Source organism: Rissa tridactyla, chromosome 1 (assembly GCF_028500815.1).
Source record: "Rissa tridactyla isolate bRisTri1 chromosome 1, bRisTri1.patW.cur.20221130, whole genome shotgun sequence".
In the NCBI taxonomy this organism is placed as follows: Eukaryota; Metazoa; Chordata; class Aves; order Charadriiformes; family Laridae; genus Rissa; species Rissa tridactyla.
In genome coordinates, this window is record NC_071466.1 from 74608729 (window position 1) to 74632666 (window position 23938).

Consider the following 23938-nt stretch of genomic DNA (forward strand, 5'->3'; position numbering starts at 1 on the left):
GCTTTGAGCAGCCTGGTCTAGTGGGAGGTGTCCCTGCCCATGGCAGGCGGTTGGAACTAGATGATTTTTAAGGTCCCTTCCAACCCAAACCATTCCATGATTCCATGATTTCAGTCTATCATGGGCTCAGGATTTCATTTCATGATGGACTAAGAAAAGGCTCTGAAAACTCCTGTTGCAGTTAACTCCTGTTTCTCTGGTGTATTTGGGAGATGTTACTGCTGCATCATCTGTCTTTTTTTTCTTTATTTCTCAGAGACTACTGATGATTAACCTGAAAACTCACAAGCCAGCTTGTCCTGGAGCTAAAGGGAGCTTCAACTTGACAGACTAACTCTGGAGAAATGGAAAGCAGCAGGAGAAAGATATCTGTGCGAAATTTTTTCTTTCTCAGATGATTGTCAAAGTACATGTTATAAAAAAAGTGCAATTTATGGACTCAATGACTGTGATTTTTTCCCAGTTTTGTTTCTTTCTTTCCATTTTAAAGAAAATACCTCAAAATTATGTATAATTTTTGTGGTCATTTAGCCATGGTGTTATTGGCTAAATGGTATTTCTCTAACTCACAGGCATCTAATGAATACAATAAAAAGGACCTTTTTAAAGACCACAGGATGGTATGAGAGCCAGTTTCATCATATGTAAGTAAAGGCAAATAACAAGACAGGCAGTGTCACAAAACACTGAAAAAGGGGAAGGCTGTCTCCCCGTTTTCTCTCATGAAAATAGTCTAAGAAAGACATGCATTAAAACTAACTTACTGAAGACAAAGATTTCCTAAAATGTATTGTTTTAAAAAAAAAATAAATCGATAGAAAATATTTTGAGACATATCGCCTCAGTTTACCAGCCATTTTCTAGCAGCTGTAGGTTTTTTAAAGCACAGATATTCACTCTGAATTGGTGTTGGAGAGATTGTATTTTGTGTGTTATGCTCTGAAGGAAGAAAGGGATACTGCAAAACTGGAATGGGAAAGCTCTTAGAAGCAAGTCTTTTCAGGGGAAGCCAAAAGAATGTGGACTCTTCATCGTATCCCTTGGGTTGGTGCAGAATGTTCCTGCAACACCTGCTTTGCCGATTGGCAAGAAGATAAAATGTTTCATCTTGGCAAGGTCTTTTCACCAGAGGTTCCTAGCGAGGAAAGGCCCTGTCTTCAGGACACATGGACTGATATTGTAGTTATTTGTAGAAGTATATATGGAAAATTCAGAGGAAAATTTTCTCAGTTCTTCAACTCAACAGAGAACTGATCTGAAAAGCAGATGGAATAAGAATGAATTAAAACATTATTGGACTGCACTGATACTCAGGGACTTGAGCTGCTTGCCACTCCTGGGGGGGCCACTGCTAGCCCCATGCCCCTCATGTCTCTGATGGATGAGACTGAGAATTCCTTTCTTGGAAGTGCTTGGTTTTGAAGTGGACTGCTGGGAAACCCTGCATGCAACAGAAAGCTCTGATGCCAGCCAGGTTTAGTAGGGAGCAGGTGACTGATACTACCTTCCTGGTGACAGTTGGATGCCTGATCCTGTCTTCTTCTCGATCTACTATACCTGTGTTCAGTCATTCGTGGATCCTTTTGGAAGTTAATCTTATTACTGATGATATGCATGAATGCACGTGAACTATTTTTCTTCATTTTGCCAACCTGGCTGTTGAACTCTCAGATATACTGTGTTTTATTTTTCTCTTATGCAGCAAGTTCATTTCTTCATCTCCTTTTTAAACAGCAATATGAGTGCTCAAATTTTCCTGCCTCTTATCTCTTCTACTACCAGATCTGCTACTATTGAACTGAACTTCTACACTTCAATTATAGACATAGAAGAGAATTTATTTTCCATCCTGTATACTCACTACACCAGTGCAAGCTGGTGGAGTGATGCTTTACAACTTTGTTGCCTAATCTGATTCTGTTAACTTCTTTTTCTGCCCAGCAAAATTTATAAAGTCAATCTTATTGAAATTTAATCCCTGCCTCAAATTGGCTGGAACAGTACAAATTCCAAGTCAGAAAGTATCAAGGAGCTTTTCTGCTGGTCCTGTGTGGTCTAGGGATGCAGAGGGCAGGCAACACATATGAGATTGCAGAAGAAGTGTGGCTGAAGGCAATAACTCTGAGCGGAGCACAGAGACTTAGGAAATGTTGATGACAGGGCAAAGAAAGGAAGGAGGGACAACTTAGCAGAGTGGTAGAAATGAGTTGCCTTTATGAATCATAGAATCATAGCATGTGTTGGGTTGGAAGGGACCTTTAAAGCTCATCTAGTCAAACCACCCTGCAGTAAGCAGGGACATCCTCAACTAGATCAGGTTGCTTAGAGCCTCATCAAGCCTGGCATTGAATGTCTCCAGGGATGGGGCCTCCACCACCTCTCTGGGCAACCCGTTCCAGTGTCTCACCACCCTCATTGTAAAGAACTTCTTCCTAATGTCTAATCTAAACCTACCCTGCTCTAGTTTAAAACCATTGCCCCTCATCCTATCACTACATGCCCTTGCAAACAGCCCCTCCCCAGCTTTCTTATAGGCCACCTTCAGGTACTAGAAGGCCGCTATGAGGTCTCCCTGGAGCCTTCTCCACACTGAACAACCCCAACTCTCTCAGCCTGTCCTCATAGCATAGGTCCTCCAGCCCTCTCATCATCTTCGTGGCCCTCCTCTGGACTTGCTCCAACAGGTCCATGTCCCTCTTGTCCTGAAGGAAGATCCTTCGTAACTGATGTCTCCCATGGGTACTTAAGGGTTAGAGGGTCAGAGCTACAGAGGTATTTGATTTCCACGGGAGCTCAATGCCCACGTATCTGATTGTGTAGACAGACCTGAATGATTTGCTACAGGTTACAAGAATTTTCTCACAGAGGAAGAAACTAAAGCCATTTCTCTAGGGAGCAAAATGTGCACCTAACCATGGGGCTATGTAGTTGCCTATGCTCAGTAGCTGAAGCATTATTCCTAACAGCTAATAGACATTACTAGAGCTATTCTGGTAATATTTCTAAGGTGGCAAATAATTCTCACTTGAAAAACAGTAACTGAGGTGCAGAAAGATTTGTGAAAAAGCAGAGAGCCAGAATTCAGATCTTTGGTGGTCCAACTGGTGCCTTACTCAAAAGCCTCTTCTTCTTCCAAGGCATCTAGGAAGCAAATCCTGAGTGGCAGCAGGCACCAGCAGCAGAGGCCTAGTTTTTAATAAAACAAATTTCTAGATAGAAAGGCACCATTTAAGTATTACTTAAATATTAGTACTTTCCTGGTTTCAAAATAAACTAGGAAAGTCTTAAAGTGGGTATTGGCAACTATGTTATAATTTTATTAAAGTGAAGATAAAAATAAATATATAGTGAAGTCAGACTAAAAATCTAGAAAATAGAATTCTTGGCACAATAATGAAACAAGAAAACATGAAAGAGAGAAGTAGATGGGCACCGCTGAACAGGGTCTTGAGGGTAAGTATGAGAAGTTCATGACACGAAAGATGAAAGAAAACAAGAGGAAGAATTTGGAGAGTGGACTGACAGCTGAGGAATTTCACTTTTCTTGATTTTTTCCCTCTCTTTTCTATTTTGAGGTGCTGGAACTCCAGATTTTCCTTTTCTTATTAATTATCATTTCCAGCTGCAAACTATCACTGATGCTTTGCTTAATTGCAGACAGAGTGGAACAAAATGGATATTTAATTTGCATATAAAACTACAGGATTTTGTCGAGATTAGACATAGTAATTCATGGTTGTGTTTTCAAGAGGTGTCTGTCAGAGACCAATAATTTTAGAAGACTGAGTTAAATAATCAGTAGTGCCCTGTTGAACATAACTATTTGGAGGGATGATGTCTTGCAGCTGTCAGCGTGCTGAACCTACTTGTTGATGGCTCTCAGAGGACTGGTTTAATGATTGTACAAATACAGCACAAGCTAAACTTGAAAAGATAATGCATGGAAATTAGGAAAATGTTGGAAAGAAGGAATATTTGTTCTCTGAATAAGCATGTTTTCACTTATATCTAACAATTCAGAAAATGGAAAAGTGGAAAGGTATTTCTTTTTTCCTGTCATCTTCACTACCTAGGCAACTGGCCAAACTAGTAGGTTGAAACCTGCTAGTAAATAGGTTTGAATAAGAACATGATTAACACATAGGAATAAATATGAGAACTGGAAAATGTTGCCAAATTTAACTACAGGACTCGGGATGGTTTTCTGCCTCTTAATGCCTACTACTTTGACAACGACTGATGACAGTAAACAGCCATTAAACCTTTTTGTCAGTTTGCTGTGTGTACTTCACGCTATTAGCCGTGTATGGTTAGAACTTTAGTGGTTTCATATCAACACTTCTCTTTGTTTTGTCTGGGTAGCTCTACATTTTAAATGTGTTTGTTCAATCTCTTTGGGGGATTATTTAGCAGAATTAAATCTGTGAGCTTTGCAACTAGTTACATTTCATTTAGGATATAATTTAAAATATAATTACTAGCCACATCACTGAGGCTGCCTTTGAAGAGGTATGGTCCCGATACCAATGTCTGGAACAGTCACCGATATTTAGAAAAGCATTAAATTTAGCAAACCAGATTTTCCTTTGGGTAAACTTATGCCAACTAAAAGCCTGTACCAGCATTTTTAGTGAATTAGCTGAACATTGTGGTGCTTAGGAGCTGTACAAAGCCCTCACCAGCACCTGTGCCTCAGAAGCAAATGGTGCTCAAGGACCAGAAGGGGCAGTCGGTTCAGCAGCTCCCTACCCTACACTGATGACACCACACCAGAGCGTTGAGCACGCTGGAGACATTTTGGTCCCCTCTCACCTGGTGTATGTCCCCAGCACACACTGTGTACATATGGTGGAAAAGGGCTCTCTTGGTTGACTTGACACGTAATGGGGGCATGTATAATGAGCCATCATAAACTTGCAGCAAGTTTAAACCTTCTGCTACCCTTTTTGGGTGGGTTTCAATGCCTGAATGATTGGGAGCTTAATCAAGTCTCTCTCTTCTGTGATTATAATAAATAGGAATAGTTGACATGGAATTTGTGACTGGAGGACCTCCAGCTTTTTTTTTTGCAACGAGGAACACGCAGCTGGAAGCAGGAGCTGGCTCAGCACAGCTACCTTCTAAGGGGCGGCAAGGGGGTGGTGGTGATGGGGAACCAGTGGTTGTGATCTGGTACCAGTAACAGCTCTGTTGTTCCAGGTGATGCCCTGTTTGAAGGGAGAAATGTGCAGCGTCTCTCAGTGAACGCAGCTTCTTGAAGAGGACAAGAGGGCTTCACACAAATTTGAAGAGTGGGTACTGTTTTCCCTGGTACTACTACAAATTCTATTTTTCCAGATTTTTTTAAAAAAGTATTTGCTATGCAAAAGCTTTTAGTGCGGAAAGGGCTGTTTTAATGTAACAGGAAAGCTGAGAATGAGGTGGCACGCTTAATGGAGAACACTTAATATTGCTTATGGTTTTGTATATATTTTAACAGCCTACATAAAATAAATAATACTGGGCTTTAATTAGGGCTTCTACCCCTCTACAGTACTGTAAGCCTAGGTTTAGCATTTCTACAGAGAATGATGACTCCAGGAAGATCCTAGGAAATAGAAAGGAAAACAATCAGCGCAGGCTGTATATTTATACTCTGAAAAATCAACGACCTTTTCTAACATTTATATAATTCAGCTTCACCTAAAAATTGAGACATAATTATGTATTCTTTTAAAAAGTTGTTATATTGTTGATGCATTTTTTCTTTGAATAGAAAATAGCATTTTTAGGCAAACATGCATGTTATGGTAAATGCTTAGATAAATTCAGTTAACTTTTTTTTTCCTTTATGAAACATTTTTTCTCCCAGAGAGTTAATTCTATGATATAAAAGATTTGTAGATACTTAGCTTTTATTAGAGAGGTAAACTGAGGTATTGTGAAGATGCACTATAACTTTAATTTCTCTAAATTTTCTAACACCAATACCACTGAATACCATGACAGACTTTGGAAAGTGATGCATTCTAGATGTGGACACTCATTTTTGTGGATTCAGCCTGGTTCCCTTATTGTCCAGATCGGGGACCTTTTGGTCCTTTTGGCTTTCTCCTTAATTCCCTTCCCAGGCTTCCCTGACGTAACAACCAGAACATGGGGGCAAGGTGTACAACTAGACCTTGTTACAGCAGGAAGCCAGGACCTGCAAAGGGCGTGTATCTACGTGTAGCACCTGAAAAGTGAAATGAGATCTTGAGACTTTTGAGGGACAACAGCAACCTGGCACTTGGTGCACAGCCTGGTCAGCTAGCTCCCGTACCAGCACTTCCAGGACACTGCCCAGAGTTCTCTAGGGGAGCAAAATAGCTGGATGGGAGGAGAAAAAGCATGCTCTTCAAACATTTTCTGCCTTCCCAGGCTTTCCTGTTTTGATCCTCCAAAAAGCTGTTACTTGGAAGACTGATGTGATCACTGCGTGAGACCTTGAGTTTCTGATGGGGTTTTAAGAGTTTTAGACATGGCCTTTTCCTGTCATTAGTGCTTGTTGTGTGATGTGGTTCATCTTTCTTATGTAAAATAATTCTTAGACATGGGAGAGCAGTGAATAACTCTGCCTTTCCATAAACCCAAGCACTTAAATGCATTTCTAGTGTTATTTTGTGTTCAATCTAGCTGAATTGATGCTGTGCAGCAACGTGCAGTGGCCTCTCAGTTACGAATGATATGGCTTCTGACTCTTTTTCCAGCTGAAAAATCACTTGATGGAGCTTTCATACGTGGTCTTTGTTTCCAGCTTTTCTGGACCTTGCAAAAAGCAGAATCAGAATCGAACAGGTAAAGTTCAAGGGGGTGTGATAGCCTTCAGGGAGTTTCAGAAGGCCAAGGTGAGGGAAGCAGGCTGCCTGGTGCAGGCTCAGCGTCAGTGTGAAGGTGAGCTCCCACCAGGAGGTCAAGGAGAGAGGGCCAAATCATAGAATGAATCATAGAATGGTTCAGGTTGGAAGGGACCTTAAAGATCATCTAGTTCCAACCCCCTGCCATGGGCAGGGACACCTCCCACTAGACCAGGCTGCTCAAAGCCCCATCCAGCCTGGCCTTGAACACTTCCAGGGATGGGGCAGCCACAGCTTCTCTGGGCAACCTGTTCCAGTGTCTCACCACCCTCACAGTAAAGAATTTCTTCCTAATATCTAATCTAAATCTACCCTCTTTCAGTTTAAAACTATTACCCTTTGTCCTATCACTACACTCCCTGATAAATAGTCCCTCTCCACCTTTTCTGTAGGCCCCCTTTAGGCCGCTATAAGGTCTCCCTGGAGCCTTCTCTTCTCCAGGCCGAACAAACTCAACTCTCTCAGCCTGTCCTCATAGGAGAGGTGCTCCAGCCCCCTGGTCATCTTCATGGCCCTCCTCTGAACCCACTCCAACAGGTCAATGTTCTCCTTGTGTTGAGAACTCCAGAGCTGGACGCAGTACTCCAGGTGGGGTCTCACCAGAGCAGAGTGGAGGGGCAGAATCACCTCCCTCGACCTGCTGGCCACATTTCTTTTGATGCAGCCCATGTGTGCCAGGATGTGGTTGGCTTTCTGGGCTGCAAGTGCATTTTGTTGGGTCATGCTGAGCTTCTCATCCACCAGCACCCCCAAGTCCTTCTCCTCAGGGCTGCTCTCCATCCGTTCTCTGCCCACCCTGTATTTGTGCTTGGGATTGCCGCGACCCACACACAGAACCTTGCACTTGGCCTGGCTGAACTTGAGAGGTTTTCCACCTCTACAGCCTGCCCAGGTCCCTCTGGATGGCATCCCTTCCCTTCAGCGTGTCAACCACTCCACACAGCTTGGCGTCGTCGGCAATCTTGCTGAGGGTGCACTCAATCCCACTGTAGAGAAGAAGAAACCTATTCATCGGTGCACCGAGGAGAAACCCCTCCTCATCAAGAAGGCGTCGGTCCCACCAGTTCTGTGACCGGCTGTGGGGCACCGTCTCCTCGCCGACGTGCCGGGACGGCGGGGCAGAGACACGGCGCCTCCCAGGGAAACCCGCTCCCTGACGGCTGCCGGGAAGGGGGGACACGTCCCCCCACCGCCTTCCTGACGAAGCCCCGCTCCCCGCCCGCCCGAGCCCGCTCCCGCCGCCCTCAAGGGATGGCCCCGGTGCGGGGGGAAGCTGCGGCGGGCAGCATCATCGGCAGGGCAGCCCATGAAGGCGGGGAGCCTCCATCGAAGGCGCAGGGGGAGGCGTGTGGGAGGGCGCGGAGGTAGGGGAGGGCGGCGGGGATCCGTCTTCCTCTGGCGGCCCGGCCCCTCTGGGGACGCGGCGGAGCCTCCCCGTGCGGGGCGGCGGCCGGGACATCCGCGGAGGCACCGGCGGCAGCGGTGAAGCGCGGCCGGGAGCGGGATGGCGCCGGCGACGGAACCCCGTCTGGCCGGGAGGCAGGGAGGCTGAGGCGGGCTGCGCGGCGGCCCCCACCCCGCAACCCCCCTTCTCCCGGCCGGGAGGGTATGAGCGCCCGCCCGGGCGCAGCTCCGCCCCGCCGGTAGCCGGTGCCCCGGGGCCGAGGACAGCCGCCTGGCAGGGCCGCGTCGCTTTTCGTGCCGGGGGACGGGGCAGGGGACGGCGTCGCCGCCCGGGGCTGCGGGTCCGCGGTCCCGTCCCGTCCCGGCGGTGGGTTCCTAACTTTCCTCGGCGTGGCAAGAAACGTGCCCGGGGCGCCGCCGAGCTGCTTTGACGTCTTGATCCTCTCCGAGAACTTAACAGGATCGCAAAGCCCTGGGAGCGGCTTTTCCCGGCCAGCCGGGTTTAGGCGTGCGGGATTCGGCTGTAATCCGCCCGTGCGGAGGGGAGCGGAGCGGAGCGGAGCGAAGTGGAAGGGCGGCCGCGGCGGGCCCTGCCCCGCCGCCCCCGCCGGGCCGGGCTGGGCCGGGCCGCCCCGCCTGGGAGAGGGCTACCACTGCGGGGGTCCGGACCGACACGGGCTTGGGGAAGGGCAGCGCTGGCTTAAGGATAACGGCCCCGAAGTGCCTGCATTCAGGCAGGCAGACACAGACTGTCAGACAGAGAGTTTCTGAATTGGGAAACAGCGGGGGAAAGCGTGGACAGGTGAGTCTGGAAGAGGAGGCAGAAAGCCTCTCCGTCTCTGTTGTGCTTGGGAGAGTGGGATCATGTCGTGCACCTGACTGCAGTTTTAAGCCTTAACTCAAAAGCTTGAAGCAGAAATGTAACTTACAACCTATTTTTTTTAAAGAAAAATACTAATTTGATTAATTGACACAAAAACCGTGTATCTACAATTAAATAGGATTCAGGACAGAAATATGTACAGAAGCTGGGCCGGAGGCAATTAATTACCTGTTGACTCCTGTTGATTGAGGCTTCGCTTGGCCAGTTTGGTCCATGTGTCTCTAACTTCTCTGCTGTCCAGTGCCTGCGGTACGAGCATGATGTTATCAGACCGTTAAAGAAAATGCTAGCAAATACTACAAGCACAGTGAAAGAAAATCACTTTCCTGGGATCCCTAGTGCTCCCACTAAATTGTCCTTGTTTTTAGCAATATGACATCTTTTGCAAAACTCATGTAGTGTAAACCAGGCCATAGTGTGCCTAAAAATGTGCAAGACACAATAATGACTATAATTAACGTCTTTCTCTAATGCATGGTCCACTCGCTTGGTAAGAGGAAAAAGCCAAAAGAGGACAAGGAAAAATGATATGAACGTTACTTTAAATGTCTGAAGAAATGATATTAAATGTAAATGTTGGTACAGTTTTTACTGTATTTTATTTTCCAGATTCAGAGTTGTTACTTTCAAAGCAAGTAGTAGGAGGATTGTTGTATTAAAATCTCTAATTTTCATTGTTACAACTGAGTAAATTATGATTTCAGATGCTACAGCTTGTGAAATAGCGTAACTTTGTCTTCAGTGGGCACAGTTGTTTTTTTTCCCTGTAATATTTTTTCTGTTGTTTTCTTTGAGTATGCATGCTAAACCACCACCTGATTAGAAAAATACACGGTGCAGATGATAATGGGACTGTCAGGATGTCTAATCAGCAAGGGTAATCATGATAAACAAGCAGTGAACGACTTGAGGGAAGAGCACATCAGCTTGAAAAATTATACGCCATCCTTCCATGTCAGCATCTCTCAGCCCAGCCTTCTGTGTACCTCTGCGCATCCCAGCCTTTGTCATCCAGTTTGCACCCAAGGCTCTGCCATTTCGGTTCAGCACGTTATCCTGCAGCCTTCTCCAGTGTTGCCATCTCTTTTCATTAGTGTCTCTTAAATCCTCTTCTGTCGACTGCCTTGTTACTGCATGTGAAGCGTGACACAAATTACCTCTCATGTCTTCCTTCCCTAGCCAAATGGGATGGCTGCGATAGTTCACATAAAGTGGGCAGGGGATAATTTGAGCGGGTAACATTTGCACGTATGCACGTGCACGCATGCAAACATATATATATTTTATAGATACTCATTCAGAAATGTAAATCTGCTGTGTTTTAGCTGTCTACATGCCCTTGTTATGTTCACTTTTAAGAGTTAACTTGGCAAATGAATGCACTGACAGAGATGTTGGCAAAACTGGTAGACAGTGGTTACAGCAGCCTTGCACAGAGTTTATTTTCTATATAGAAACATGGACACCTGCGTCGAGTTAACCCCTACTAGCAACAGAAACCACACGGTGTGACTTGTCCAGTCAACTGTGATTTGTAATTTACTGTGTTTTAATTTACAATGTTATGTTCAGTATACACAGCTAGTTTCTCCTGAGCCATTTCCAGTCTAAAAAATAATTAATAGAAAATTGTCTGCAAAAATATTTAGTAGATCTTAGAAAACTGAACTGCATTAACTACAATTCATAGATATAGAAGGGAAACTCAGCCCAAATAATTCAGTTTATTTAAGAGATTATTTTGTTACTACAAGGTGGCAGGGACTCAGCCATCAAATGGAATAAGGATAATCATATGCATTTCATTCTAAAACTATAAATTATACATACATGAATATGCAGTGTTGTTTGTAGTATATGTACATCCTGGAGTACCTGTGAGAGGTAGTGTATTTGTCTGACAGTTCTTTAGTACTGAGGTTACTAGGCTATGCGTATAAATTATGTGCATTTTCAGGAGATGTCAGTGTCCACAGACTATGGAAAATGCAGTATGATGTAGCAGGTAGTAATAAAATTTGAAAAGTGTACTTTTAAAAGAGGTCATAGGATTTAAGAACTGTTGATTTAAACTGTTACAATGAGAGTAAGGTGCTCATTATTTTTTCAATCCCTTGGGCTTGATCCAGTAGCCTTTAAACAGAGCTGATTTCTGTGAGAGTGTGCCAGAGTTAAATCTGCAGGTTAATTTACAGACCTACAAGTCACTGAAGAAAATAGTTGCAGCTTGTCTTCAAACCACTTAGTTGCTTAGAGGTCCAGTGACCAGTCTTTAAAGTCTGTATGTTGCCTGTACTGGTTGGTACATTGGAACTGCAGACTGTCACACATAACATACACAACATACATAACGTGCAGCTGAACTACAACTATTACGAAGTGATATAACAAGGATCATGTAGGTGGAGGTCAAATCCTGAAATAAATCCCAAAGACTTACCAGGGTTGAACCTGAGAGGCTGATGTGAGGATTTGGAACGTGTCTTAACTAAAATGATGTAAGTGATCCTATGCAGCTTATCACTGCTTCCATAGCAATAAATAAAATGTTTTTTGAAAGCCTCAAGAACAACAATATATTACCAACTACACAAATACATAAGATCCATTATAAAATCATATGTAAGATTACCTTTTACTTTGTGACAGTGATAGATACTTCACCTTGAAAAGCCGTTTTTTTTAAATTCTGCCATATTTTCTGTCTTTAGTCCTTTAAATAAATAAGCTTTAAGAATATTAAGTGGTGGTATAAACAGCTTGATCTGCCATCATTACTTGATAAACAGCTACATTTGCTTCATATCAGAAGTATTAACATTTGCTTGGTTAACAATTTTGAATTAAGTTGGGGTGAGTTAACATATTCTGTTCAAAAGGGGAACTGCTAGAGTAGCCCAAATGTGAATCATAGAATCATTTAGGTTGGAAAAGACCCTTGGGATCATCGAGTCCAACCATCAACCCCACTCTACAAAGTTCTCCCCTACACCATATCCCTTAACACCACATCTAAACGAGTCTTAAACACATCGAGGGATGGTGACTGCACCACCTCCCTGGGCAGCCTATTCCAGTGTCTGACCACTCTTTCTGTGAAGAATTTTTTCCTAATGTCCAGCCTAAACCTACCCTGTTGCAGCTTGAAGCCATTCCATCTTGTTCTATCGCTAATTACCTGTGAGAAGAGACCAGCACCAACCTCTCTACAATGGCCTTTCAAGTAGTTGTAGAGAGCGATGAGGTCTCCCCTCAGCCTCCTTTTCCTCAAACTAAACGGTCCCAGCTCCTTCAGTCGCTCCTCATAAGATTTATTCTCCAGGCCCTTCACCAGCTTCGTTGCCCTCCTCTGCACTCGCTCCAGCACCTCGATATCTCTCTCATATTGGGGTGCCCAGAACTGGACACAATACTCAAGGTGTGGCCTCACCAGTGCTGAGTACAGGGGGACAATCACCTCCCTCCTTCTGCTGGTCACACTATTTCTAATACAGGCCAGGATGGCATTGGCTTTCTTGGCCACCTGGGCACACTGCTGGCTCATGTTCAGCTGCTTGTCAATTAGAACCCCCAGGTCCTTTTCCACCAGGCAGCTCTCCAGCCACACTGCCCCAAGCCTGTAGTGATGCATGGGGTTGTTGTGGCCCAAGGGGGGAGTGATAGTGTTGCCCAAGGGGGGAGTGATGGTGGTGAATTGGCCGCCACCTCTTTTTGGCCTGGAGTTAGATGCACAGTTATTTTCAGTCTTCCATTTTAGCTTCAGTCATTTCACATCGGCTAGGAGATGTAGCTTCCTTCTCAACACCTTATTCCTGGGTACCTGATTTTCTGCATGCCTTCTGTAGGAAATCTGCTGGATGGTAGAGCTCTTAAAATTTAGATACTGCAGCCTTCATACCTCTAGTTCTAAGTCCTTAATGTTATAGTTATCAAGAGACAAGTAGAACCTGATTTTCAGAATTAGGAAATGCTTATGTGAATCTGAAGTTTTCATATGTTACTTGAACTCATATTTGTTGTCAGACAACTGGCTGTCTTGCTAAAACAGGTCTTTTATACCAGACAGTGCATATAAAATAATTTGACACAAAACATCGGTTTCTGTTGAATCCAAAAGGAAGAGGACAAAAGAATACATGAACTGTTTACATTTGGAGTAGGGAGAGCTATCACTAATGTATAATTTGTTACATTTTTAGTAGGATAATACGTCTTTCTCATTTAGCTCTAGTTTCAGTCCCAATGATTTATGCACTGAAAAGCAATATTCTTGAGTATGGAATTATTATTAATCTCTTTCAGGCTAGCAAAGAAAGAAATACTAAGAGAGAAAGCACGTTAAAATTCTGCTTCAGTCATTGGTAAAGATGTCAATCTTGCAAAAGCTAGGATTGTTTCAGATTAAGTTTTGTTTTGCTGACTGATACTACTGGAACATTCTTCAACCTGAGGCGGTTTTTGTTTTCCATAGTTTTACTGGGTGTGCTTAAAGATAAGTCACCGAGATCTGGAAAATTAAAAAACACAAGGATACTTTAAGGATCCATTTCTCCAATTTGGTTGCCTGAAACTGGGTAACTAGATTCATGCTCAGAGGACTGCTGTCTGTCTGTCTGTCTGTCTCTCTCGTTAAATTACTTGTGAGCTAACTAACTGTTCTAAGTGCCTAACATGGACTTATCAGACTTGTCAGCCTTTGGGCAATCAAGTTCTACCTTCAGTGTAATTACTAGCTTTAAATATTCAGAGCAGAGAGTGTAATTCAAAAACAACAGGGATTTTCTAAAAGGCAGATACCTACTTGAGTTGGGTGTGGGTGCCCAGGCGCTGGCAGGGGGCTGCAGGGGCCAGGGGCTGGACACAGCTGGTTCCAGCTGTCTCCAATGGGCCCATCACAGGCATGGCTGAGACCCTCAGCTGAGACGGTGGCACCTTGGGGAAAACATATTTAAGAAAGGGTAAAACATCACACAGGCAGTGTGCGGCGAGGAGTGTGGGGGAAAAAAAAGTCTGAGAAACAGCTCTGCAGACACCAAGCTCAGAGAATAAGGAGGGGAGGTGTTGTTCCAGGTGCAGGAGCAGAGGTTCCCCTACAGCCCATGGAGAAGACCATGCCAGAGCAGATAGCCACTGTGGAGGACCCCACAGTGGAGCAAGTAGATCATGGAATCATAGAATAGTTTGGGTTGGAAGGGACTTTTAAAAGTCATCTAGTTCAACGCCTCCTGCAATGAGAAGGGACATCTTCAACTAGATCAGGTTGCTCAGAGCCCCGTCCAACCTGGGTTTCCAGGCTGGGGGCTGTTTCCAGGGATGGGGCATCTACCACCTCTCTAGGCAACCTGTTCCAGTGTTTCACCACCCTCATTGTAAACATTTTCTTCCCTCTCTCTAGTTTAAATCTTCCCTCTTTTAGTTTAAAGCCATTATGCCCTGTCCTATCACAACAGGCCCTGCTATAAAGTTTGTTCCCATCTTTCTTATAAGCCCCCTTTAAGTACTGAAAGGCCGCAATAAGGTCTCCCTGGAGCCTTTTTTTCTCCAGGCTGAACAACCCCAACTCTCTCAGCCTGTCCTCATAGGAAGGGTGCTCCAGCCCTCTCATCATCTTCGTGGCCCTCCTCTGGACTTGCTCCAGCAGGTAGGAAGGAAACTGCAGTTTCTTGAAGGAAACTGCAGCCAGTGGAGACAAGCCCATGCAGAAACTGGTTCTTCTGACAGGAACTGTGGCCCATGGAGGACCCACACTGGAGCAGGTTTATCCTGAAGGACTGCAGCCTGGGCAGTGGACCCACACTGGAGCAGTTCGTGAAGGACTGCAACCTGTGGGAAGGACCTATGCTGGACTAGGGGAATGGTGTGAGGAGGAAAGAGCGGCAGAGAGGAACCATTATGGACTGACTGCAAACCCCCATTCCCCACCCCCTGTGCTGCTGGGCTGGGTGGAAGAGGTGGAAGTCGAATTTTGGGGAAAAAAAAGAGGGGGGGAGGTTTTTTTGTCTTTGTTTCTCACCATTCAACTCTATTTTAATTGGCAACAAATTAAATTAACTTTCCACAATTTGAGTCTGTTTTGCCTGGGATGATAATTGGTAAGTGATCTTCCTGTCCTTATCTCGACCCATGAGCTTTCTCATTTTACTTTCTCCCACTGGACTGCTGAGGAGGAGGAGTGCGTGAGCGGCTGGGTGGGCGTCTGGCAGCCAGCCAAGGCCAACCCACCACTCTACTGTAACAACTGTGTTTTTAAATACAAAGCTGAGCTGTATCAGTTCTTAAAACTGTCTTGTAAGCACCAGCTTTTAGTGGCAGTTTTAGGACTCTGGACACCAGCTGTCTCTCTGCAGCCCTGCAAAAAGTGTTTGAGGAGCCTTACGCCTTTGCTGCGTTTTCCTGCAGGCTGACTCTTTGTAGTTCCATGCTTGCTGTAAGCTGCTCCCTAGTCAGGCACTTGCCAGGTTTTGGATCCAGTTTTGAAATGCTGATCTCCTCCCTAGACCGTTAAACACATTTATCATTAAGAACCTTGGAGGCCTAGAAGGAATAAATATTTCTCCTTTATCAGATAGCCAATAATTTGTCAGAATTTTATGTGCTTCAGGCAAGGCCAAACCGTGTTGCTTCAGATCTCACCACCTGTGTTGTACCCAAATTACTGCATTACTTATTTCTACCAGTCCTGTCTTCTGTCTCTCTCTACCACAGCTGGGCATGCGTGGCACAATTTAATAATGAACCTTCAGCCACTCTCCCTACCTCCTTCCAAAAATGTATTAATGCATTTTATTGCTTAATAGTAGAGTTGTATTTCTGTGAAATTTTTTGCTCCTCCTTTCCTCCAGTCTAGTGCAGAATAAAGATTCAGACCACACTGCATATTGAATTTGGATTTTAAAGATGAAATCATTTTAAGGGCTCTGAAATCAGCTCCAATTGTACCTACATATTTTTATTTTACAGCTTCTTATTCATTGCCTTTCTAGGGTAAGCGAGCCCTGTTTTTCTTTCTCTCCTTTTCCTATGTCCTTGATCATTCTTGCCATGCTTTTATTCTGCAGTATCTTTCTGTTTAAGAGAAGGGCTAATAGTGTTCCAGAGAAGTCTGCGCTGTTGTTTCATGGACCAGTTTTAATGTTCTTTGTGTCATTACACTTTCCATGTGTACATACATTCACCTTGTTTGTTAGCTATTGTGTCAGCAAGCTTGCCCTGCACTGACCAGGGCATTTCACTGAGCTGTACATACATAGTGTTCAGGTTCCCTGTCTGAGAGCATATGCTTAATTTAGAAGCATATAATGTAGTAGTTTACATGCTTTTCACCTGTATTTATTGATTTACATTTGCCTACATTGCACGTCACTTGCCATCAAATTCAGAAATTGATCTAGTTGATGTGGGTCACGCTGAAGTTCCTCGCACCTCTCTTGTTTCTCTTGTTTCTCTTGCCCACAGTGCTTCTTGCCATCCTGAGATCTTCTTGTCTTGCTACTCCTTTTTGTCAGCATCATTAATGAGAGGTTTTCCTATGGAACCCTGAGGAATATGGTTCTTAACCTTTTGTAGTGGTGAAGGCGACCATTTAATCCTGTTCTTGATTTATGTCTTCTAAGCAGCTAGTTTTTCATCCAAAATAGTGTTTGGTTTTGTATCCTAGGACTTGTTTTGTTTCTTTATTGGTCTTGAATCTTAAAACCTGTTCTGCAGGTGATAGATGTGATATGAATTTGGTAAGTCATTGAAGGCCAAACCTGGAAAGGAATTTAGGTCAATTTCCTAAGTCTTGTAGGAGCTGGGATGTTAAATATCTTAACAGAACCTGTCTTGAAGCAGTGTAATAAAAATGACATATGGAAATAAATGGAAAAAGAACCCTAGTATGTGTTTGGTGCAGAGTTTAGATAATATAGAATTAATGAATGGCATTAAGTTGAGGGAAACATTTCATTAATTACCTGCTTGGTTAATATGCATTTTCAGAATAAAAACCTTAATCAGAAAATAGATAAAATTAGCACAAGGGGATCAACTTAAAGAGGAATGGGTTGTCCTAGCACATGTATTACCTAGCTTTTATTAGTTGGCTTTCTCACTGTAACCTTCTTTTAATGAGATTTTAAATGCAATTTCACTATGGATAATAGCTATGACAGTGTAGGCATTCAGAAAGCCCAGAGACTAAAAAGAATATAGTGTCACGTAACCATTTCCTTTAGTCGTGATGAATTTTCTTTGTTACACTTTTACTAGTCCTTTTTTCTGTCTAGTGCAAATAAATCAAAAAGCAGGTATCATTTGTGTGTGTAAATATCACTGGCTATTCTTCAAATGGTTGAATTTGCTTTTTGCTGTTAACCATTGTTTTAATAAATCACTGTTTTTATATACTGAGCATATTTCTTTTGCAGCTTTCACAAAATGTTTTTGGTTGTTGTTTTTTTTCCCCTACTGTTTCAGCTGTCATTTAGATGTTGATATGTAAAGCAAAATGGCAAAAATCAACACCCAGCACTCCTACCCTGGTATGCAGAGACTGTCTGTCAGAACTACTGATGAAGATATTGAAAGGATTGAAAATGGCTGTATCAGGTAATGTTTTCCTTTCGTCACAGTCAAGAGGACAGATTGCTGCATAATTTGTGGCACTCCTCTAGCTCTGTATTATGGGAGTGTTATGTCATGATATTGTTGACCCAGTGCTCTTCACTGACGTAATGAACCAGAATCTGTATTACCTCAGAAATAAACCCCATTTTCACATCAATGGGAATTACACCAACTCGTTAAAGAGAAACCTTTTTCTTATGTCACCACACAGATAGCAGGATCTGTGCTTCCCACAGAGTCTGTGGGATTTGGAGGAAAAGGGATCCTCCAAGTCCCATGCACTGAAAAGCCTCAGGAAGTTTTTTTCTGAAAGTAGCCTCTGCAAATTGCCTAGTTCCTGTGGGGAGACCTTATAGCAGCCTTCCAGTACCTAAAGGGGGCTTACAGGAAAGATGGGGAGGGACTCTTGATCAGGGAGTGTAATGATAGGACGAGGGGTAACAGTTTCAAACCGAAAGAGGGGAGATTTAGATTAGATATTAGGAAGAAATTCTTTCCTGTGAGGGTGGTGAGGCACTGGAACAGGTTGCCCAGAGAAGCTGTGGACGCCCCATCCCTGGAAGTGTTCAAGGCCAGGCTGGATGGGGCTTTGAGCAGCCTGGTCTAGTGGGAGGTGTCCCTGCCCATGGCAGGGGGGTGGAACTGGATGATCTTTAAGCACCCTTCCAACCCAAACCATTCTGTGGTTCTATGATAGAGAACACCTGTAGTGTATAAAGTATTTTGACATTTTTGTACAGGCTTTTCAGAGCCTCTCACTCATTCACCTTTCTCTGTTTTGATAGTTTCAAGGTGTTTGTTTAAAATGTGCACTTATATTTTGCACAGTACCAGTCATTTGTCTAATCTGGGCAAACCCTGCTGGGTCTGCAGGAAAGCATCTGATGATCCACAGCACTTGTGCTGGAAAAACTGTTCTTTTAACTTGTTACGGTCAACCACCTCCACTATGTGGACCCTGACAGACTGTCTCTTCCTGTTCAAATGTGTACCCAGACTAGAGGACTTAAAATCCTGCTGGACTGATAGGACTGCCTGCATTATAAGAATTTTGGATTGCACGCCCCTAGCATCTAGTATGGATGTGATCCCTGTCCTGTTTGAATTGGTCCTTGTTTTTTTCCTTTCTGATTTGCTTACATCGTACTTTCTGCCATGTAGGTGTACCTACACCAGTGAAGACAGAGCTTCTTTTATTCTGCACAGTATGGCTTGCTTGACTTATTTCTACTACCCCATGGTCTCCTTAGGGAGATTGGCAAGAGCTGTGTACCCCTGTCTCCATTTACGGTTACATCTCGGAAACAGAGAAAACACAGATCAAAATGAGCCTCTTCCTTTCCTTTTTTAATGTCCTTTTTGTAGAGGGTATCAGTGATTGGCAGCTCACAGAATGGAATTACTGGCAGGGATGTGAGAGTGTGGTTATAAAGGTTTAAATGTAGAATTAAATCCCTGCAGTCATCTGCAGTTTCAGAGGCAATGACTTGCTTATGACAGATAGAGGGACTGAAATATGAATTGCACTTTATCATGATGACGATGATGATGTTCTTGAAGAGCCATTTATTTAAAAGAAAGTTTGCTGTTATCAGCATTAATTGCAGGAGTCCATGGATGAGTAAAAAGATACAATCTCACTCTGTAAGAGATCTCATATTTAAGGTTTTTGGATAGCTGAAGTGATTGCTAGTAAGTATATAGCTTTGTAATACCACTCAAAGAATTCTGATACACTTTTTTTTAATTCAGATTTGTTTAAGAATATGTCTTTACCAAAAGACAGATCCCAACCAAAATTTTAGCCATTCTTTGTCTCATAGCAAAATATACAACTATAGACATTGAAAAAAACCCAGGTTTTCTAGAGTAGCATAATTTCTCCTTTGCCTTTGCCTTCCATCAATTCCTGTTGGCTATAGTTCAACAAAGCAATTAAACACATTTCTTAGTTCTCATTAAAGTCAGTGGGTGTTAAATTTATGCTTAATGAGAAGGATGTGCATAAGTGCTTTTGTGCTGTGGAATGAAGTATTGTCAAGGAAAAGCGTTCACTGAAACAGGTAACAGAAAGCTGCTGATGGTCTTTGAACTGTCATTCTCAATTGTGCTGGAGTAGGTGATTCACGTGCCCATATTCTTCCAGTGCAGTGTGTTATAAAGCTGGTCATTTTTTAGAAACAAAAATTAACAAAACAAAAAAACCCCAAATGAGCCTTCATTTTGAAAATCCAGCCTCTGTATAGGAAGAGCTCAAATAGGACAGGCAGCACATTAGCTTATAGACACAGCTTGGCTATCTAAAAGTTGGAAGTATGATTCATCTGTGCCTTGTAGACATCTGGATTTCAGTGTCTTTATGTGAATAGGTGTCTTAAGTTCCTGCTGTCATCAGCGGAGATGCAGTCAGTACTAACGGTGGAGCCTAGGGAACTCTTCAGATGAAGCTGAATAGCTCTTCAGACTCGTTTGGCTGTGTTGATTATGAGAGGTATTTAGCTGCCTAAAATAGGCATCTAAAGCTCTTTGAGATACCATAGAGTATCTGAAGCATTTAGCTTGAGCGAGTGGATAAGAGGTGAGACCTGTGTGCTCTGGAGAGGTCGGATAAAGTATTTTGAGGTATTTTAAACGGTACTAGACTCCTATATTGAGGCAACTGAATCGAGCCCTAAGATGGCAATTAACTATATTGGGAACTTAGATACTCAGCTTATATTAGAAACCCTAATTTAGGTCACTGCCATCTGGAGCCAAATCCCGCCCTTGAAGTTTGGCTCAGTTGTTACTCAAAAGGGCTTCAGCAATTCCTCTTGAACTGATCGGAACTTCAAAACAATTACTACTAAATGAAAATTCTGTATTATTTCCTTGCATTTTAGGTGAAAATGGTCTTCTAGGGTTTGCTTGAAGATCTTTGTGCAAATTTAGAGCCAAATTAAGTCAAGGTAAGGGACAGGTACAGAGCAGCTGGTGATGTAAATATCCTTCCCAGAGCTTACTCCGCTAGATACCTCAAAAGCATGGGAATAAATTGGCCTTTAGAGAGCTGAAGAGGCATGGAGTAGAAACCCCCATGCCCATGAGTTTTCTCTAAGATATAGTGACATTCCTACCCTTGTGGAAATAAAATATTTTTCAGCATAACCCGAGAAGGCACAATCATCTGCCGCTCTTTCTGCTTTGTAACCTGCTCTCTCCTTCTTGGCGCACTGCTTGTTCTCTTCTCAGGTTGATTTCAGACCGTGTAACGCCCTTGGATAGTAATGGCAGTGGTTACTGTTTTGCTGCAGATACCAAACGAGTTTATGGAGTCCAGATGGGAATGAGTCTGTCTTTGTAAAAATAAAGTAAAAACTCTGCCTCATGCATTGAAGGTGTTACACCAAAAGCCCCATCTGTAACTGTCCCTCTGCATCGATATAAAGCCAGCTGACAAAGAAGGCCTCTTGTATTATCTGAACGGGGTTGAGGAAAGTCGGGAATGAGTATATGAGTTTTATAATAGGGAGTTATAATAGTGGAAGGAAGAACTCATTTTAGATTTACTTTTTGCTTTGCATTTGTGTGAATTAAAATATGTTTGTGATTGCTGTGTAGTATCGGACAGGTGCTTTCATAAGAGTTGCCTGGCGGAGTCCTTTGTGTGTTGTTTTCTGATCCCGTTGCAGGTATACATAAGCTGTATTTGTAAAGGTGAAATGCAAGCACTTCAATACTGTTTCCACAAAATGATTTTGATTTTCCTGAGTTGTCTACACATGTTATGTCTATAACTTTTTTGTAAGGTAAACGTGAATTTATGTACAAATCATTATATTTAGTTAAAACATAAACCTAGCTGTAGAAATTCTTGATGCACATATAGAGTAATCAGAAAATTGTCTTTTAAAAACAGTCAAGCAATTGAAATAAAAATACAGACTTCAGAATTTCACTGGTTGAGTCCATAATCCACCCAATTTGATTCCAGCAGTTGAATCTGAGAGTTTTGCCTCTTTTTTTCCTACAGAATATAAATGTTACAGTGAGTATGTCTGATCACTTATTGGTAAGAATCTGACCAGAGAGCAATTTACATAATTTGAAATTTTTAATTTGTGTTGTGGGACTCCGGATCAGATGAGAAGATGTTCGGATCAGGTCACGCGGAGCATGCCATTTTCTTTCATGTAGACGAAAACATTTCTTCAACATACTTCTGTCTCTGGATACCAAAAGCCATACCCTGGATTGAAAACATTGGGTTTTAGAGGGTGCCATTACATGCTCAGTAGCTACTGCTAGCAAGAGGGCAGACAGTTGGTAAAACTCTCAGTGTTACGGATGCACAGAATACGATGAGACTGTGTAGGGACAGCGGAGCACAGCTTTCCACACTGCTGAGGAGTATGGAGGTGATGATGATGTGTATGGAGCACTTAACAGATGATGTACTTAGCAAGTATGAGTCCGTGCTGGTAAGTGGAGCTAGCAGGACATTGCTTTTTGGTACCTGATCAAGCTTGTTTAGAGCTCACTCAGCTCTCTCAGCACTATTCTGCGTTGCCTTCCTAGGCATTTACTCAAAACAAAGTTGAGCTTTTCATTCTTAGCCTTTTATTTATTGTCAGCAGATGCCCAAGCACAGCTATGTCAGTAATAAAGGAGGCTGGGACTAAAAAAAAGTTTACAAAAAAGAAATAAGAAGATTAGTTATCAGTCCATTTTGGATAGCAATTTTAACTCCTGCGTGGCCCTTCTTCTCACTGATAAACCAGCACAGTTATATCCAACTAGAACATCACATGGTGTTCCTTGTATTTCAGTATGCTTATAGAGGCTAATAAAATGGAAATAGTTCTCCCTCTGAGACTGCAGAAAAAGTCTGACTGGCCTGCTTTCCTGGGCCTTTTCCTGCTACCCCTGTGTAGGGTTTTCTTAAACTGACAAAGAAGGCACTCTGACAATCCTTTTTCTTTTTTAAATTCTATTTGGAAGGACACGTAAAGTATTTCAATCCATGTTTACTTTGTTTTCTGTATTATTATTATTATTATTCATTACTTCATTTTTTGACCCTTATATTTAGTTACCTATATTTAGAGCAAATAGAACAACTTAATGTACAGTCATTAAAAGCATTTGTGTTACTGCAATTTAGTGAGATATTCCTCATTATCCGAGTCATTGATTGAACACAAACTTCTAATCCATCCAGATATGAAACTAAAGATACTGGTTTAAGCCTCCATGCAAGGCTATCTATTTCTGCAAAATACAATTTTTTTTCACATCTGAATTGTTACACTTAAAATTATTTTCTAAGAATGCCCACCGTCTTCTTTTAAAAATGTGTTTTCAGGACTTAAAAATAGTAATAATTGGTAAGTAAGAACAGAAGTGGCAATATTAGAATTTATTGCTGTGTAAGATCACACAAAATGTATATTTTTCTGTGAAAAGGAATAAAAGGACATAAAAACAGCCATAGCAGCACAGTCTAAAAGACTGACTAGTCCAGTATCTTTTCTCCAGCAGGACTGTAGGCAGATGGTCCAGGAAAAAGAAAAAAAAAGCAGGCAAATTGCAGCATACTTTCCTCTAATAGTCTCCCAAGTGTCCACCTCAGGAGGCTTCTTGGGCCGAATGCAGGCTCTGTGTATCTGGTAATCCATAATGGAATTCTGTTCCAAGAGTTTGTTCATTCTTCCCTAGAAGCCATGTTGATTTTGGCATCCACAATATTCTCAGCATCCACAATATTCTCAGCACCCACAACATAAACTAGGTTATAAAAGTTTTTCAATAACTGAGCAGTGTCTGTTGGTGTCTTCTTATCAGAAGAGAAGAAGAAAACAGTGAACAAGTTAAGAATTCTGGGCCTGTCAGGCCCTATCTTTTTAGCATGGTTCTTTGTGTAGGAATAATAAAGTTTTTAATTCTCTGTTTGTCAGTTTCTCAGCTGTGAGTACACACAAAATGGAGCTGCTAATTATCCTTTTATGGGCATTCAAAATGCCATTGTTAGTTCATATGAAGATATTGCAAGTATCATTATAGCCAGTGTTTTCCTGGCAATCCAGATTAACAGACTCATGTGAGAGTTCTTGTTCGCATGACGAAGGGGGAAAAAAGTGGTCCTTAATGGATGTGACAAAGTCTTGTGAAAGTTAATGCTAAAGAATGA

At 42.7% G+C, this 23938-nt stretch overlaps 1 protein-coding gene across 1 annotated transcript in view; it reads left to right on the forward strand.

Moving 5' to 3' along the window:
- The first annotated feature begins 8974 nt into the window (after positions 1-8974).
- Positions 8975-23938, forward strand: part of CNGA3 (cyclic nucleotide gated channel subunit alpha 3) — a 35738-nt gene continuing 20774 nt past the window's right edge. The window contains exons 1-2 of the mRNA XM_054188195.1: positions 8975-9081; positions 17620-17751. Coding sequence (XP_054044170.1) covers positions 17651-17751 — 101 coding nt within the window. The 5' untranslated portion in view covers positions 8975-9081; positions 17620-17650. The remainder of the gene's footprint in view (positions 9082-17619; positions 17752-23938) is intronic.